Source organism: Bos grunniens, chromosome X (genome assembly GCF_055505025.1).
Source record: "Bos grunniens cultivar Pamir isolate PY7600 chromosome X, Bosgru_T2T1.0, whole genome shotgun sequence".
NCBI classification, from domain to species: domain Eukaryota; kingdom Metazoa; phylum Chordata; class Mammalia; order Artiodactyla; family Bovidae; genus Bos; species Bos grunniens.
The window spans coordinates 16376452-16393084 of NC_141194.1; the positions used below are offsets into that span (position 1 = coordinate 16376452).

The 16633-nt window shown below is 45.1% G+C and overlaps 1 protein-coding gene across 13 annotated transcripts in view; it reads right to left on the reverse strand.

The window, feature by feature from the left end:
* Positions 1-16633, reverse strand: part of SH3KBP1 (SH3 domain containing kinase binding protein 1) — a 334366-nt gene that overhangs the window by 52729 nt on the left and 265004 nt on the right. For all 13 annotated transcript variants that reach the window (XM_086387406.1, XM_086387410.1, XM_086387408.1 and 10 more), the window contains 3 exons: positions 14102-14209; positions 3265-3316; positions 510-590 (listed from right to left, as the gene is read on the reverse strand). In XM_086387406.1, coding sequence (XP_086243532.1) covers positions 510-590; positions 3265-3316; positions 14102-14209 — 241 coding nt within the window. The remainder of the gene's footprint in view (positions 1-509; positions 591-3264; positions 3317-14101; positions 14210-16633) is intronic.

The window sequence follows — 16633 nt, forward strand, 5'->3', positions numbered from 1 at the left end:
CATCCGGGCCCTCGGGGGACTCACACTCGGCATCCTGACTTCAGGTTGCTGCTGGTGTGGCTGCTGCTGCTAAGTCACTTCAGTCGTGTCTGACTCTGTGCGACCCCAGAGACGGCAGCCCAGCAGGCTCCCCCGTCCCTGGGATCCTCCAGGCAAGAACACTGGAGTGGGTTGCCATTTCCTTCTCCAATGCATGAAAGTGAAAAGTGTCTGGTGTGGGGAAGGCGGTAACTGCAAAAACATTGGGATGAAAGAGCCCCAGTGTGTTAAATGACTATCTGGGTGTTTTTCATTTGATGAGAAATGCTGGCCCAAAGAAGCACCACAATCACTCTCTCTCCTATTTCCTTAGATACAGGAAATTTAAAAGTGATCAAAACAAAACCATAATCACCATATTGCATATTGCAAAGAAAAAGAAAATTCTGTGGGTAATCTGGAGTAGCCCTGTGACAGACAGTTCTGTCCCCTGCTATTCTAGAAGTGCCAACGAAGACGTGATTTCATACCTTTCTCTTCTGTTCTGTTTGGAAGCGTTTCCGGTCTTTCAGGAGGTATCTTTTTAATTTCATGTTTTCTTTCAGTGGTACCTGGGCAGGGGGAGGATAACAATTATTAGCAAATGTTTTCCTATCCACTTATTAGACGCACTAGCATTTAAAATATTTATCAGGTACAGCAAAGTCAACAGATTTTTTCCCCCCTAATCTGAGGGCTGGTGTTATCTGGCAAAAACAAGCTACTTAGAAACAGAGCAGAAGCCACTTTTGGCATATGCCATTAACTCTGCCTACCTATACATTCTTAATTTACAAGAACACCACTACTATTTCTTGATGTTTAAATCTGACTTCCTTCAGCATCAAAGTAGACACAGGAGACCATGTGGTATGGGTAGGGAATATGTATAAATCAATAAACAAATCCATGGGATAAGATGATCATTGTTTGATGCCACCAAATTTGGAGCGGTTTGTTATGCAGCAATGGTAACTAGAACATGCATTCTTTTTTTTAATTGAAGGTTAGTTAACTTACAATATTATATTATTGGGTTGGACAAAAAGTTCGTTTGGGTTTTCCTGTAACATCTTATGGAAAAACTTGAATGAATCTTTTGGCCAATCCAATAGTTTCAGGTGTACAACATAGTGATTTAATATTTTTGTTCACTACACCCCATATAATGTTATTAAAATATTGACTATATTCCTTGTGCTGTATATTACATCCCTCTGACTTATTTTATTACTGTTGTCTGGGCCTCTTGAACATCCCTTTAAGTGGTGGGATATAACGAAAAAAAATTGGTGGTTTTCCCTAGGTCCTTTGCATCGGAATTCCTCAAGTACCACATTTTCCCAAACAGGACAATTTACACTTCCTCTTCACGCACATGGACTGTAGCTGCTCCCTCGCCTGGGGCCTTCATCATCGTCAGTGCCCTCAGGTTCATAAGAACACTTGGAAAATAGCTGAAGCATGAAACCCATCACAAGTACTCCTCTGATTTATGGACTTGGTTGAGTGATTGACAAATCCCTTATATGACCAACCCTATAGATGGGTGCTTGGTACTAAAATTTCAATCACACGGCATAAGAGGCCAAAAGAACTTAATGAGTCCCCTGAACACACACTTTACCTAATCTCTTTAATGACTCACGACAAATTAAACACTGGATCTGATTTCTATCAGTTCTGTACCTGATTTTTTTGTAGTCAAATAACCAAACACAAGGAAATATAATGAGAAAGAAAAGAGGAATATCTATGCCCCTGTCACAAAGCAGCATCCAAGATTATACAGGAGGATAAAAGAACAGTAGTAGTCATCGAAGAAGATTAAACGCCAATCATGCTTTACCCCTAGAGATCCAGTACAACCTTTGGTAGAACTGTTTCAAAAGGATAATAATTTTCCTACCATGCTACAATCTGGTCTCCTAAGGCTAATAAAGAAGTTCAGCACCATTCTGAGAGACACAGGAGGAATGGACAGTCCTATTGCCATGAAGAATCCAACCCTAATGACATTCCAGGCCACCTGAGCCTGGGACCACTCAACTCACCTCCTTGGTCTCCATAACCCGTCACTCAGGCGTCTAGGGAAAAGGGTCTTCAGAAAAAAGCCAATCAAGAGCCTGCTTTCATCTCAGCAAAATAAAATATTTATCCATCCAGAACCACTAGGTGGCAAAGTTAAACTGCTCAACACAAACAAGGATGGGGGCTGAGCAGGAGATGCAATTAACATCCCATTTTGGGGCTTAATCTCTGTAATTCTCAACTATGCCAAAGGGAATGAGAAAGGAATGTGAGGTCAAGCTGATTTTTACCCCCAACAGGATGGGCCAGAAGAAAAAAATCACTCCTAACAAGTGGGTTGAATAAACCAATCAGGAAATGTATTCATACTTTAAATGCTATATTAGAATATCGTAACTGCAGAATTAAAAACACCCCTGCTCTTCTTCAGTTTGAGTTAATTTTTTTAAATGCCACTTAACTAGCTATGCATGGAGGAATTTCTCCCTAAACTGTGTTTCTAACCATGTTAAAGAGCAGTTCTTCCAGGAACTAGGAATGCTCATCTTTATGTATGAGACGTCAGTGTACAATGAGTTACCAAGTGTTGAACAACGTCAAGTCTTTCTATATTATTCAACCTTAATATCTGAAGCAAACAGAAAAAGTGAATTAACTGGACTCTTTTCCAGATGAGAAAAGAGTCATGAGGGAAAGTATTGCTAGAAAAAAAACACTTTTTTGTTGTTGGGGGCAAGTGAAGTAAGTACAAATTTTGGTTAACCGCACAGGACAGAAACTGAAAATTCAGCACTGCCATCCATGCACAGGGACGCCATGACCCATGGGAAGCAGTTCTTCCCAGGCTGACCCTCAATGGGCAGACACGGGCAAAGCACACAGCTAGTTCTTCTGGCCACAAAAGTGGTTTATTTTTATTTTTAAAAAAAAGCAAACAAAGCTGGCTGATTCCAAAACAAAGTCTTTCCAGTCATTCTCTTTGAAAGCTAGATTCTGTTGCTGTTGTTGCTGTACTGGGGATACATTTTAATGACACATTTGCTTGTTTAGGAAAAACAGGAGTGTATTTTAAACCTGCCTGTTGAGACCAAATCATTACTTCCCAATTTGGTCATCTGTGGCCTTTGAATCTAAAGCTCTTGAGCTCTACCCAGGATGCTGTAAACATACAGAAACAGAAAGATAGTGTGTTGACAGAAGCGAGAGGTACATTACCTGCCCCTTGCTTGATCACGGGAGCCGAGGGAGGAGGTGGCTTCTTGGGTCTCTGAAAAATTAATGAAAATGATACCACATGAGATTGTTGGCAAGCCTGGCCTCTCACATAAGGACCACAGACAGTGTTTTCTAGATGTAGCTTGGACAGTCCAAAGAAGCTCTCCAAAAAATTGAGCAATTCTCTCTCCAGGGATGTCAGGTTTTGGCACCTTTAAACAAACACTAAAATAAATCCAGTCTGCAAAACAAAGCTCTGATGGACAAATGAAATACCATTTCCCCCTTTCTAAATTTGTAACAGCCTTCTGGAAAAGCACGGCTCAGCAAAAATGGCCTGAAACCAGCAAGCACAATGGTACTCCTACGCTGAAACCGCATTTGCAATTAAGATTTAATCTGCTGAATAACCAAGCGATTCAGAAAGAGTCACTGGGAATGGCTCTAAATTAGATGGGCTCTGGCTGTGGGACCTGCAACAAAATGCAGGCTGAGGAGCCCCTGTGGCTGGGCAGGGTTCTAAGCCTCTTGCCCCTTTTCACCTCAAGGCTGCTAGGGTCCCCCACAGACCATTCATACCCTGGACACTGGAACGGAGTTTCTTTGCCTATCAGCTGCTATTTATTTTTCTCTCCCACCCTATCATTCTAGAGGGGGATGAGCAGCAATGCAATCAATGGCATCTCCTGGCTCACCCAGGACTGGCTAGCTATAGGACGGAGGCAGTTGGGCTGGACTTGGCAAATGTCCTGGGGCTGAGAGTCCAGCCAGGGCAGAATTCTTGGACGCCATTCTTGGACAGGGGAGAAGGGAGCCAAAGGCAAGGAGAGAACCATCTCATTATCAACGTCATTAAGGGAGACTTCCCTGGTGGTCCAGTGGCTAAGACTCCGTGCTCCGAATGCAGGGGGCCTGGGTTTGCTCTCTGGTCAGGGAACTAGATCCCACATGTGACAACTAAAATGATTCTGCATGCCACAACCAATACCTGGACCAGCCAAATAAAGAAGTAAATGAATAGCTTTTGAAAAAACATCATTAAGGAAAGATGGACTTGGGGAAGGTTTGAGTATATGATCCGTGTTTCTGCTGATACTTCTCCTGGCCCTCTCTGGCTATCATATACTTGTGATTTTTAAAAAGCTCCACAGACTCTTCAGACTCTTCTAGTGCTTCTGAAAAAGCACTACTGTGACCAGCCAAGTGCCCAACCCACCTGTACCTCCCGGTTCCTGATGCAGTACCAGGGCACAGAAAGAGATGGTTTTCAGTAAAACCTACAGAATACGAGACCCACAAAGAACTATCTCAGGGCGTATCACAGTATGCAGGCTCTGGATATGAAATTTCAGCTCTGCTCTATGAGCAGGGTGATTTGGCCAAGTGACCCCAAGTAAGAGTATAACATGGTGGGCAAGAGGCAGGGCTTCAGAATGTGGCCGTCATTACACAGCTTGGTTCTTTCCATTTTTACCTGTGGACTCTGGGCAAGTGACCTCACCTAGATGAAAGCTCCCATCTGTAAAATGGAGATAATATTATTACTTCCCTCTTAGGAGGAGGTGGTTTCACAAATGGAGAGAATCAGTAAGCACCATCTCATCCAAGCCTCATGACAACTCTGAAAGGAGTGATATTATCATGCCCATTTTTCAGATGATATAATTGAGGCTGCAAGAGATAAAGTCATTTCCCAAAGTCACCAGGCTAGTAAACGGGACAGGGGGCCAAGAGTCTAGGCCAGGGCTATCTGTCCTGTAGGCGTGCTCTTAACCCCTGTGCAGCGGCCATGCTGCCAGAGGGCATCCACAGACAAACCATCTCACGGCCATAAACCACACAGAGTTTACAAAAGCACAAGGAACTGTCATATGTTAACATTAAGGAGGGAAAAAGGGGTATCGAATTGCAGCTAGAGTATGAGCTCAACTATGTTACAATGCATTCAGAATGTGAAAAAGACTGGAAAGACAGAAATCTATAATGCTGATCTCTTGTAGGATTATGAGTGCATATGTGTGCTTCCTTAATATTTTTCTGTACTGTCTACATGCGTCCAAACTTCATTATAAAAATAAAGAAAGAAGGATCCTGCAAGGTCCCCTCTGCATGGGGGCACGCCCTCCACCAGTCCAATATGTTCCAATCCCAGGGCTTACTGCTCTCTCCCCTGTTGCCAGCCCCCTCCAGTTCTCTACCCTGGCTCCTTTCCCCTCCTTCTCTGTCTCTGTAGAAATGAGACTGGGGACAGATATGTGTTTACCGAATGAACTTATCATTGAAACCCTGCCAATTAACCTTCCTTTACCTCCGGATCAGAGTCATTTCTTATGTACGAAACTGCCAACACCCTCTGGCCCAATTCTTCCCAGCCCAGCCCCAACCATGCCCACCCCCTGAACGGCTTCCTCACTCTCAGTTGTTGGAACATTTGTCTAACCAATTTCGCATGAGCCTCCTCTTGCTGAGGCCGTTCCCCCAGCGACCTGGCCTCAAACCACAGGGCCTCAGATAAAAAAAGACAATTACAAGTCATATTTTCCAAGATTACTGTGCAAATGAAAAAGAAACCCTTAGTGTTGTGTCAGATTTGGCATGGAACAGACACATGAAATGTGACAGGGCAGGGCAGAGGGACACCAAGAGAGGAGACAGGAAGGACTGTGCTCCCTGACAGTGTGTGGAGAGCAAGTCATGCCAAGTGCCTGCTCGGAGGGCAGAGGAAGGAGACAGGGGTGTAAGGTGGTATCAGGAACCCTGGCAGCTGCAGAGGCAGGTGGGGCAGTTTGGAAAGGAAGGAGCAGTTGGTGAGCTGTCTGTCTTGTATCCACCAAGCCTGATTGACGCTGGCCAGGTGCCTGCTTTGCTTAGTAGCAGAGGAGGTTTACAAGTTGTCCTGTTTTTTTCCCCTTTGATTGACTTCACTCCCTGATTCCATCAAACTTAGCCTTCCTGCCTCCTTACATGAGAAATGATGCCACATTTTTTTCAAAAGGGATGTCTCTGAAGCTAATTCTAAACAAAACCAGGGTTCCGTGTAGCTCTAGACTGCCCCCCCCCAAATGATGAATAAAGTATTCATGTGAGCTGACAACGATGTTTTCTTTGAATGCCACAAGAAGACAGGGCAGTGAGAACCGAGAAGGGTACATTGGTGGTAGTAGAAAATCCATCACAAGAGTTCATGATTCTCAAATAAGAAGACATAAGCGTGTCACATAATTGATTTTCCAGGATAAGCAGTAGGTCAGTGCTTTCTCTATTGAGTTTACCAGCATTAAGTAGCTCCTGTAGGTGCACAGACAGAAACAGCCTTTCAACTCAGTCAAGTATTTTAAGTCATGAGTTTTTTAGAGGCACTTGTTCTATTTATTCTCCTCCCTCCATAGGGAAAATAAAACATTCCAGCTCCAAGCCCAGGTGGTGTCATCCTGCTCAACTGGCAGGTTGGTGCTAAGAACAGAGGATGTCAGAGCTCTGAGTGATCTGAAGGTCTCCTTTAGGCTGAGGAAACTCAGGCCCAGAGGGGCCACGTTAACAGCCATGTTAACAGGAGCTAAAATAAATCTCTCATTGTCCAGACTGTGGCACTTCATTAAAAAAAGAACCAACGTGAAAATATTCCTCAGAAAGTCAATGAGCCAACATCTTCTAATTTCCAGGAGAGAAGAATGCCTTCCCTGATCTTCATATGTGCAGAGCATACAGGCCCATGTGTGTGTGTGCCTCCCTGTGTGGAGATCTGTGGCTTGGACACAGAAGCAAACACCATCCTTCAAAGGATATTTGAACCAGATTTCATTTCTTCCTATTATGACCAGGAAGGAAACAGATTTGGGTGTTCTGGAGTGAAGACAGCAGGAAGGCAAGTTTTGCTTCCTGCTGAAGGATTTCATCACTGATTCTGCCTTTGTGTGGCAAGTCTGGCCAGTCCCAACCATCCTCCTGGACAAGAACTGTGATTTGTCACTATGCTTCACAAGCCAGTTTGTCTTCAGAGTTCTGGCCCCAGACACATGACTTGCTGAAAGTAACCAGAGGAGTGGACTCCTGATGGCTGGGTGCCCTTCAGGGCCCTTTGTCAGCGGGAGATGGTAAGGTCGTGGAAGCCAATTTCAGCCTGACTTTGAGACTGAAGGAAACCCTCCTCCAGGCCCCTGGCTAAGTTTTCTGGAGGTGTCTACATGTAAGGCTGGACAGGGGACACAAATACACAGCTCCTGATCAGGGTAACCCTCATGGCTCTAGAAACACATAGAAGCCTCCACTCTGCCCCTTCCTCTCCTTTCCCTGGTGGATTGACAACACTTTGAAGAGTGCATCTGGGGCTATGCCCCTCTGTATCCTACAGGGTTCCGCCCACAGGAGATCCCGAGAGCTACCACAAAACCTGCTTTTGGGAGGGTCTCTCTCGAGTTTCCTCTTCTTGGGCTCTGGGCCGGTGGCCTATATCCACAGTCTGCCTCTTGGCTGGGCTCATCCAGATTGTCGGCCTGCTGGGTAGTCACCCAGGCTTTGGTGTTCGGTTTCTCCTTAAGGTGCTCTCAATTCAACCCCTTGGCTTGCCTCCTTACTCTATTTATCCCACCTTGAAAGTGATGCTTTGATTCCATGGCCAGACCTCACAACTGCACGGTGGATCTGGACCCCGCTTTGTATGGAAAAGAGAAATCTGACAAGGGACCTGGCTTTCCCTGCCCCTCCCTCTACTCTTCCTCCTCTTTCATACTATCACGGAGAGCAGCTAGGAGGACAATGGGGCAGAAGGAAGGGAAGGTACACCTTGTCACCAAGTGACCAAATGACAAGGCATTCCTTAGTGCCAAATGTATATTAACCATGCTCCTAAGGACTGAATATTTGCCCATTGAATGAACGCAAAATTCTTCTGCTGAAACCTACCCCCCAGTGTGGTGCTATTTGGGGATGTGGCCTTTGGGAAGAGATTGGTCATGAGGGTGGAGCTCTCATGAATGAGATTAGTGCCCTTAAAAAGTAGACCCCAGAAAGCTCCCTCACCCCTTTCACCACACGAGGACACAGCAAGAAGACAGTTATCTATGAACCAGGAAGAGAGCCCTCAACAGATGCCAAATCTTGGACTTCCTAGCCTCCAGAACTGTGAGAAATGAATTTCTGTTGTTTATAAACCTAGTCTATGGTATCTGTTATAGCAGCCTGACTTGACTAAGACACATACTGTTAGACCCTATGAAGGTGAAGCTTGGGACACGGGGTCTGTCTTCAAAGAGATTATAGTTCAGATGGCATGATGAGAAAGAATCACTTCAGGCAAGAGTATACTAAATGAGCTGCTCAGCTGGAAAAACAAAAGCTGTAAGTACCAAAAGAGAAGGAAGAGGGGTGCCACCCAGGCCATGTCAGAGAAACTCAGCTGGTGTTCTGTCATTAGGCCATCATTATCACTGGGGCAACATCAACACTTCAATGATCCCCATCTCTGCAGGTAAAATTACCCAGAAAATCAAATGTACAGACAAATAACGTCAAAGGCAAGTTTTATTCATCATGCTGCTTATTAATAAGCACATATTTCTTTTTGGAAGACTAAAAAGAAGGAAAGAATTCATTGGGCAACTTCAGAAATTAGAAAGGATAGTGGTTCTCAAAAGGATGAAGCTCATGACTAGGAATAAAGAAAATTCTGGCCAAGGATAGTGTTGTAAATTAGATTATCAGATGACGGGGGCTAAGGTAAGGGGCCTCCTGAGAACTTGGAAAAGAGAATGTGGTCCAAGTTAAACCACCAAAGTCACCTAGAGAGGATGAGTCATCATGTGAATCAAGCAAGAGAGATCCTTTCCTATAAAACTTTGAAACCTACAAAACTCCCACCAAACCATCTTAAGGTTGGCACTCAATTGTAATGGAGACGGTGGGAAATGCACTTAATTGTACTGCTGTGTGTCCAAAGATGGATGACGGATGGGAAGTATCCGCAGCCATGAAAACAGAGAAAAATGGAGAGCTGCTGGAGCCACAGGTGTGGGGCTCTCACCAGCATCATCTAGGCTTTGCTGAACTGAACTTAACACCCAGTTCCCTCAGCTCACCCTACCCCCTGGTGCCTGAGGGACCTCAAGCTACAACTATAAGACCCTTTGTGAAAATAACTAGCTCCTTTTCCTTTCATTCTGTGCTCTCCTGGAAAGTACCAAACAAATGTGGTTTCCTATAGAATCTGGATTTTAAGGAATCAGGCCCACAGGGAGCAAATGCCCAGGGCAGGCAGACCCACATGCTCCAGATGGGCTGATATTTCAGTTCTTGTCATGATTAGTAAGCTGCCAGTCTGCTCCCTGAGTAAGTCTCTGTGAGTTTGCCAATGTGAGTTTGCGTCACAGTCACAGGTACCCTTCAAACTCTTTAAGGGTAGGGTTCTGTGTCCCTGAGGCCAAGAGGCAGACCCTCCACTAGGGCAATGCCTCTGGGCCTCTCAGCAACGTCCTGATTCTCAACATGGCACAAGCTCATGAGCCCCCAAATCCATGCAGACAAGCACAGTATCATTGTCTGGTAATCAGAACATTTTCTCTTAGAAGAACTGGATCCCGAGACTTTCTTAAAACACTGTCTTTCAGAAACGTTACCTTTCAGGATACCTGTTCTATCTTTATTATTGTTGTTGTTGTTATTTTTAATGATGAAGATGTTTCTGCAGTTCAGAGAGTCTAAGTTCCCTGCTTTCCCTCAGTCCGGACAACAGAGCATGCACGACCCTTCATCAGAGCTCTCAGAACATTTAATCTTTCCATTCTAATTTTCAATTTTCCTGTTGAGGCTCAAAATAAACAGGCAGCCACTGACTCTAGGTTCTCTTATAAACGGCTTATATAATTGCTCTAAAATCTGCACCCGGAGATTGACCAGTGCTCTCGGAAATGTCTTAGGGAAAAGCCCCAGAGTCTGCAAGCCCGGTGTGAGAGGACCCTCTGAAAGAAAGACCTCCAGGAGTTCCAAAAGGCCTGGGAGTAACCACCTGAATCCACACCCCAGAAGAAAATACGCCAGCCTTGTCAGAAGGCTTTGCTGATGCCTACTGATTCAAGAGGTCTGCCACTGAATAAATGCTGTGTGCTGCTGTCTACCCTAATCATCACACATCGTCCTCTTTTCTGGGTGAGTGACTGCAACCCCAGCCACTGGCAAGACAAGATGACATCTGCTGAATCCGATGGCAGAATCATGTTGCAGGCTCTGTCATTCACACCATGCATTTGTGTTAATGATTCTAATCATCTTTACACAGTCAACTCCGCACACGACAGCCCTGTCTCCAGTCACGCTGTCACCAACTCACCAACACTCTGGGTGCAGTAATAAAGGCTGGTGTAACAACCAGTGCAAAGCTGGTTGGTGGGTTTTATAGGTCAGAGGGGATGAAAAGGATGTAATACTTTGAATCTTCTAAAAGCTAAATGTCACATTATACAATGACTTCTCAGCTGTAGGTATTACTTTGTCTGACAGGTATAACTATTGTTTCCCTAAAATTGAGTTTTCTGCTTCTTAGGAACAAAGGTAAAAGACCTATCAGAGAGATGGTGGCTGCATGTCTGGGGTGGGAAAGATGCCCATGGGCCCCAAGAGCATGCATGCCTCAGTGAGCAAGCCAAGACGAGTCCACTCATCACTGACAACTTCACTCTCTCAGCAGGAGTCCTCCTACAATATTTTATGTAACAGAGCAGCGCTTCTAGAAAAGTATGCCATGGACTCCCACTTGAGCGAATTTATTGCCCCATAAAATATGACTGGGGACTAGAAGGCAGGGTGCTACAAGGTAGGCAACCACAGGCTTTGTCCATTTGTTAAACTATTTATCCAGATTTTATCTCAGCATTCAAAACCATACTACCTCAGTCAGAATCAAGATGGTGGCAAAAGTCTGGTAGGATGGAGAGCTTGCTAAGATCCTTTAGCCAGAGGGAGAGGCGTCACCATGGAGGCCTTTGGATGTGAACACCCTTTATCAGGCTCAAACAGGTAGTCTGGGTGGTCCCATGCTACCCAACTCTAAGCTCACAAGGACAGCGGCCATGTGAGTCTTCTTCACTTCCATCAACCAGTATGGCAGCCTGTCCAAGGAAGGAACCCAATAGATACAGAGATGAATGAATAAACATAAAACATCACTGCCAGGCAGCAGATGCCCACCAGATATGCAAAAAGACACGAAGATTGTGCCATCCTGTACTCGCTTATCTCTACACATACATAAGGCACCAGATTTCTTTTTAAAGGCTAGTCATCAAAGTTCTTAGATGCACTGGGATCCCCAGGGAAGCTCACCAAGACACCAAGCTAACTCTGTGCTGATGTGATGAACTGGAGTCAGATTTCTACCACTGTTGCACAGTTTTAGCTGGAGTCTTCTCACACTTGTGCTAATAGTAATTACAAAGACTGGAATAGTTAATATGTATGGGGCATTCGCAAAGGACCAGGCGCTGTGCTAAGGAATTCATATGTGTCATTTTGGTTAATCTTCTCAACAATTTAACAAGGTCGGTATGATTATTCCTGCAATTTAATAGATGAGAACACAGTCGTCACTCAGTATTCATGGGAGATTGGTTCCAGGAACCCTGCAGAGAGCAAAATCCACAGATGTCCAAGTCCCTCTTTTAAGATGGGAGAGTATTTGCAAATAACCTATGCACATCCTCCCCTATACTTTAAGTCATCTCTAGATTACTTATAATATCTAATACAAAGTCAATGCTATATAAATGGTTGTAAATGCTATGTGTATAATTGTCACTACACAGCAAATTCAAGACATCCAAGCTTTACCTTTAGGAACTTCCTGAAATTTATTGTTTAGTATTTTCAACCCAAGGTTGATTGAATCCACAGATGCAGAATCCAGAGATACTGAGGAAACAGTCAATGAGTTGATCTTGAACAGAACAATTAAGTGACAGGGCCAGGATTCAAGTTCAAGTCTATTCAATGCTGCAGGCTAGAGTCACAACCACGTTCTACAAATGTCTGCCAAACCTCTTTCCTGTGTCTTACAGTTTTAAACATTTACTATACAGATACTGCCAAGGGCTAGTGTCTTTTTTTCCTCAGGGATGAATTCTGTTAGCCAATAACCCACCACTACAACCATTATCAATAAAAATGGCTCAAATGATTTTGCTTGGTGTAAGACGTCTACTAAATGGTGAGCCCTTCTCTGTTCTACGAATTTATTCTCCTCCTAAAATATGGTTAGAAACTAGAAGGTGGGGTTGTCATCACTTAGATAGACACCTGCATCTACACCAGAGCTTCCCAAATCGTAATGTGGAAACAGGTCACCTGAGGATCTTGATAAAACGTGGGTTCTGATGCACAGGTCTAGGGTGAGGTTCAAGCATTTCTAACAAGCTCCAGGTAAGGCTGACAAAGTGTGGTTCCCCAGACCAGCAGTGTCTCAAGGATCTAGAAAACACTGGGAAGCAGAATTCTCTGAACCTCAAACTTAAATCCCAGAGAGAATACAGATGTGGAACCAAGCATCCTTCAGCTAAACAAGAAAGACAGCTATCAAAAAGCCTAAAACGTGCAGCCGTTTGTTCAAACCAATCTACGGGCTGTAATCTTGGTGGGTACAAACACCATCTGGCTCCTTGAACAATCATATCCATCCATCTAAGCAGTGTACACACCACCAACGCTGTTTAATATCCTTGGTAATCAACCCACTAATATTGTAGCTACCTTTCCTGAACCTCAATTCCATAGGAACGTGATGGGTCAAAGTTCATGGTCCAGTAATAAAGCCCCCATGGGCATGAAGAGAACACAGGCCAGAAAAAGTGGGCAGAAGGCATGAGAAAGCCTGAGCCAAGAGCTCTGTGCTGAAGAACAGCTTGGAAAAGACCAAATAGACCAAATCACTGTAGAATTCCTCTTTACATTCCTCTTAGAATGTAAAGTGCTTCTAACTTTTCAACATTTCCTGTTACAGTGTCATTAGAGAAACAACATGCTTGCCGCGAGGCAAACAAAGATGGACTGGCTCATTTAAACCACAGCATTGTAAAAATGTGTTCTCACAAAGAAAGAGAAAGTACAGATCAGAGGGATACACACACACATACACACACACACACACACACACACACACACACACACAATAGGGATACATGTGTATTTGTTGTTGTTTAGTTGCTAAGTCATGTCCAACTCTTTGCGACCCCATGAACTGTAGCCCACCAGGCTATATGGAATTTCTCAGGCAAGAATACTGGAGTTGACTGCCATTTCCTACTCCAAGGTATCTTCCCAACCCAGGGATCGAAGCCATGCCCCCTGCATTGGCAGGTGGGTTCTTTACTACTGAGCCACTAAGAAGCCCATGCATGTGTATACCTGGCCAAATATGTGTACACAGATACACAGACGGGAAGATCAGTAGGCCTCATCCTGCATCCTCAGCTTCACAGTGTGCTGTTCAGCCACTTCCATATTAGTCACTTCACCAGCCAAGGACACACTATGTAGGATACAGGCCATCCACTTACCAATGGAAACCCCAACGGTTTCTGTCATTTATTTGGTTGCGTAAACACTCCAAGTACCAAACCAAGTGCTTGTCTAATCATACAACTACCCTAGAAGAAGGCTCTCTGATGAGGAAACTGGGGTTTGTGGAAGATAACGGACCTGTCCACACACATCAGGTATGGGGCAGCCAGTCCATCAGACTAAAATGCCGAGGCTCTTTAACAACAGATGTCCTCACCCCGCACCCCCAGCCCATCATGGAGGCCGCAACTCTGACAGCAGGTGGTGCGCTGAGAGCCGAGCCGCAGAGACTTACGTTTCCCTCCTTCTCAAAGTCAGGTGGCAGCAACTTGACGAAGTTGTCAGGAAACACTCCTCGTCTGCCGTTCAGTTCTCCTTCCCACCAGCCCACGTCAATGCAGTCCTAGGAAACAGGAGAGCAGAGTGAGAAAGGGGGCAAGCGCCTCACGGAGAGCTCTGATACCCCTTTTAGAGAGATGGAAGTGCTTTCCCTGAGGCAGCCATCAATGGTTCCTAAGACTCAACAGCACAAACCCCAAAGTTGGATGGGAGGACAAAAGCTCCGGTGTCCTAGAGCTGCCAGCTGGGACTCGAAACCCAATGATGCTTTTAGAGGCCCTCCAGATGGTGATTGCAGCCATGAAATTAAAAGACACTTGCTCCTTGGAAAAGTTATGACCAACCTAGATAGCATATTAAAAAGCAGAGACATTACTTTACCAGCAAAGGTCCATCTAGTCAAAGCTATGGTTTTTCCAGTAGTCATGTATGAATGTGAGAGTTGGACCATAAAGAAAGCCGAGCGCCAAAGAACTGATGCTTTTGAACTGTGGTGTTGGAGAAGACTCTTGAGAGTCCCTTGGACTGCAAGGAGATCCAACCAGTCCATCCTAAGGAGATCAGTCCTGAATATTCATTAGAAGGACTGATGCTGAAGCTGAAGCTCCAATACTCTGGCCACCTGATGAAAAGAACTGACTCAGTGGAAAAGACCCTGATGCTGGGAAAGACTGAAGGTGGGAGGAGAAGGGGATGACAGAGGATGAGATGGTTGGATGACATCACTGACTCAATGGACATGAGTTTGAGTAAACTCTGGGAGTTGGCAATGGACAGGAGGCTTGGCGAGCTGCAATCCATAGGGTCACAGAGAGTCGGGCATGACTGAGTGACTGAACTGACTGAGAGCAATAAGATCTTTTTCCCCCTCTTAAAGATAGGAGAAAATATATTTTCTTCATTTTAACACAATGAAATTATTTCATTAACTGCAAATGTGGGTTAGAAAACATCACACACACAAATGTTCCCTTTGATTAGCCTGTCACAAAGCTTGTTGAAATTAGGAAGGGCTGGGTGACAGTCAGCCAAGTGGGAGAAAAATCCCACCCTGTGCAATCTCATTAATGCGCCTTCACCTCCCCGTGTTGAGGGGGCACAGTCATCATGAAAAGCCCTTCTCCCCACCCTACAGAGCTTAGTGTTTGCTCACTAAATGAAAGAAGAAATCTATTCATTCTCCCAGATCAAATCTGCTTCCCTTGGAATAACCCCTATTATGTTCATACCTTTGTCGAACGTTTGAGTGCCTACTCTGTGCCAAGTCCTGGGGACAGAGCTCAGTGTAGCCTTCATAAGCTTCTATCCTGAGCCTAATGGCCCCACGGCACTCCCAGGCATTCAGCCTCATGCCAGAGAACCACCTGCAGGTTTCCCCATCCTTGGTGGGTGGGGAGTTTGATCTTCTCTAGTTCGATAATAAATCTTGTATTTGTTCTCTGGGTCCAATTCCACTTCTCCCCCACCCAATCCAAGACCTACTGGCCTGTTGTCAACCTCCTCACTTGGGCATTTAATCCTTCCCTGTGTATGTACAACATATGCACCACTGTCAAGCACATGTTGTTGACAATTCTCAGACTGTGATCGACGACTTCCAGCTAAAAACCCAAATGGGCAAAGTCTTTCCCCCAGAGAAATGCTTTTAAAATAAATGCTCGAGAAAGTGAGGAATTCCTGTTCAGGGCCCACAGAGACACACTCGTGGTCCTTCACGATACCGGTGGGGCTGGGGGAGGGCTCAGGCAGGCTCAAGCAGCAGATGTGCAGCTGGCCTCGGGCCTGGCACTGAGCCCTTGGAGGCCCTGGCTTATGTGACTCATGTGTGCCTTGCTAGAGCATCCAGTCCAGCAAAGACAGAAACACAGTTGAATTTTTCACCATCATACCCCCAGCCCAATGCCACATATAATAATTATTTCTGGAATCAATGAAGGCTCTTTCTAATTCCGAATTCTGTGATCTCCCCTCAGTCCAAGACTAGGATTATTGCAGGACAAGATAGTCTCTATCTGCCCCAAGCTGTGAGGATTCTATATAAGTTAAGGCAGAGTCCACCTCAGGTGAGAAGTAAATGCTCACCATTGTCTCTTCCCACAGGGGTAACTGTTAGAGAAGACTCTTGAGAGTCCCTTGGACTGCAAGGAGATCCAACCAGTCCATTCTGAAGGACATCAGCCCTGGGATTTCTTTGGAAGGAATGATGCTAAAGCTGAAACTCCAGTACTTTGGCCACCTCATGCGAAGAGTTGACTCATTGGAAAAGACTCTGATGCTGGGAGGGATTGGGGGCAAGAGGAGAAGGGGATGACAGAGGATGAGATGGCTGGATGGCATCACTGACTCGATGGACGTGAGTCTGAGTGAACTCCGGGAGTTGGTGATGGACAGGGAGGCCTGGCATGCTGCGATTCATGGGGTCACAAAGTCGGACACGACTGAGGGACTGATCTAATCTGAACTGTTACAAAGCTAGATCGACTCTTTA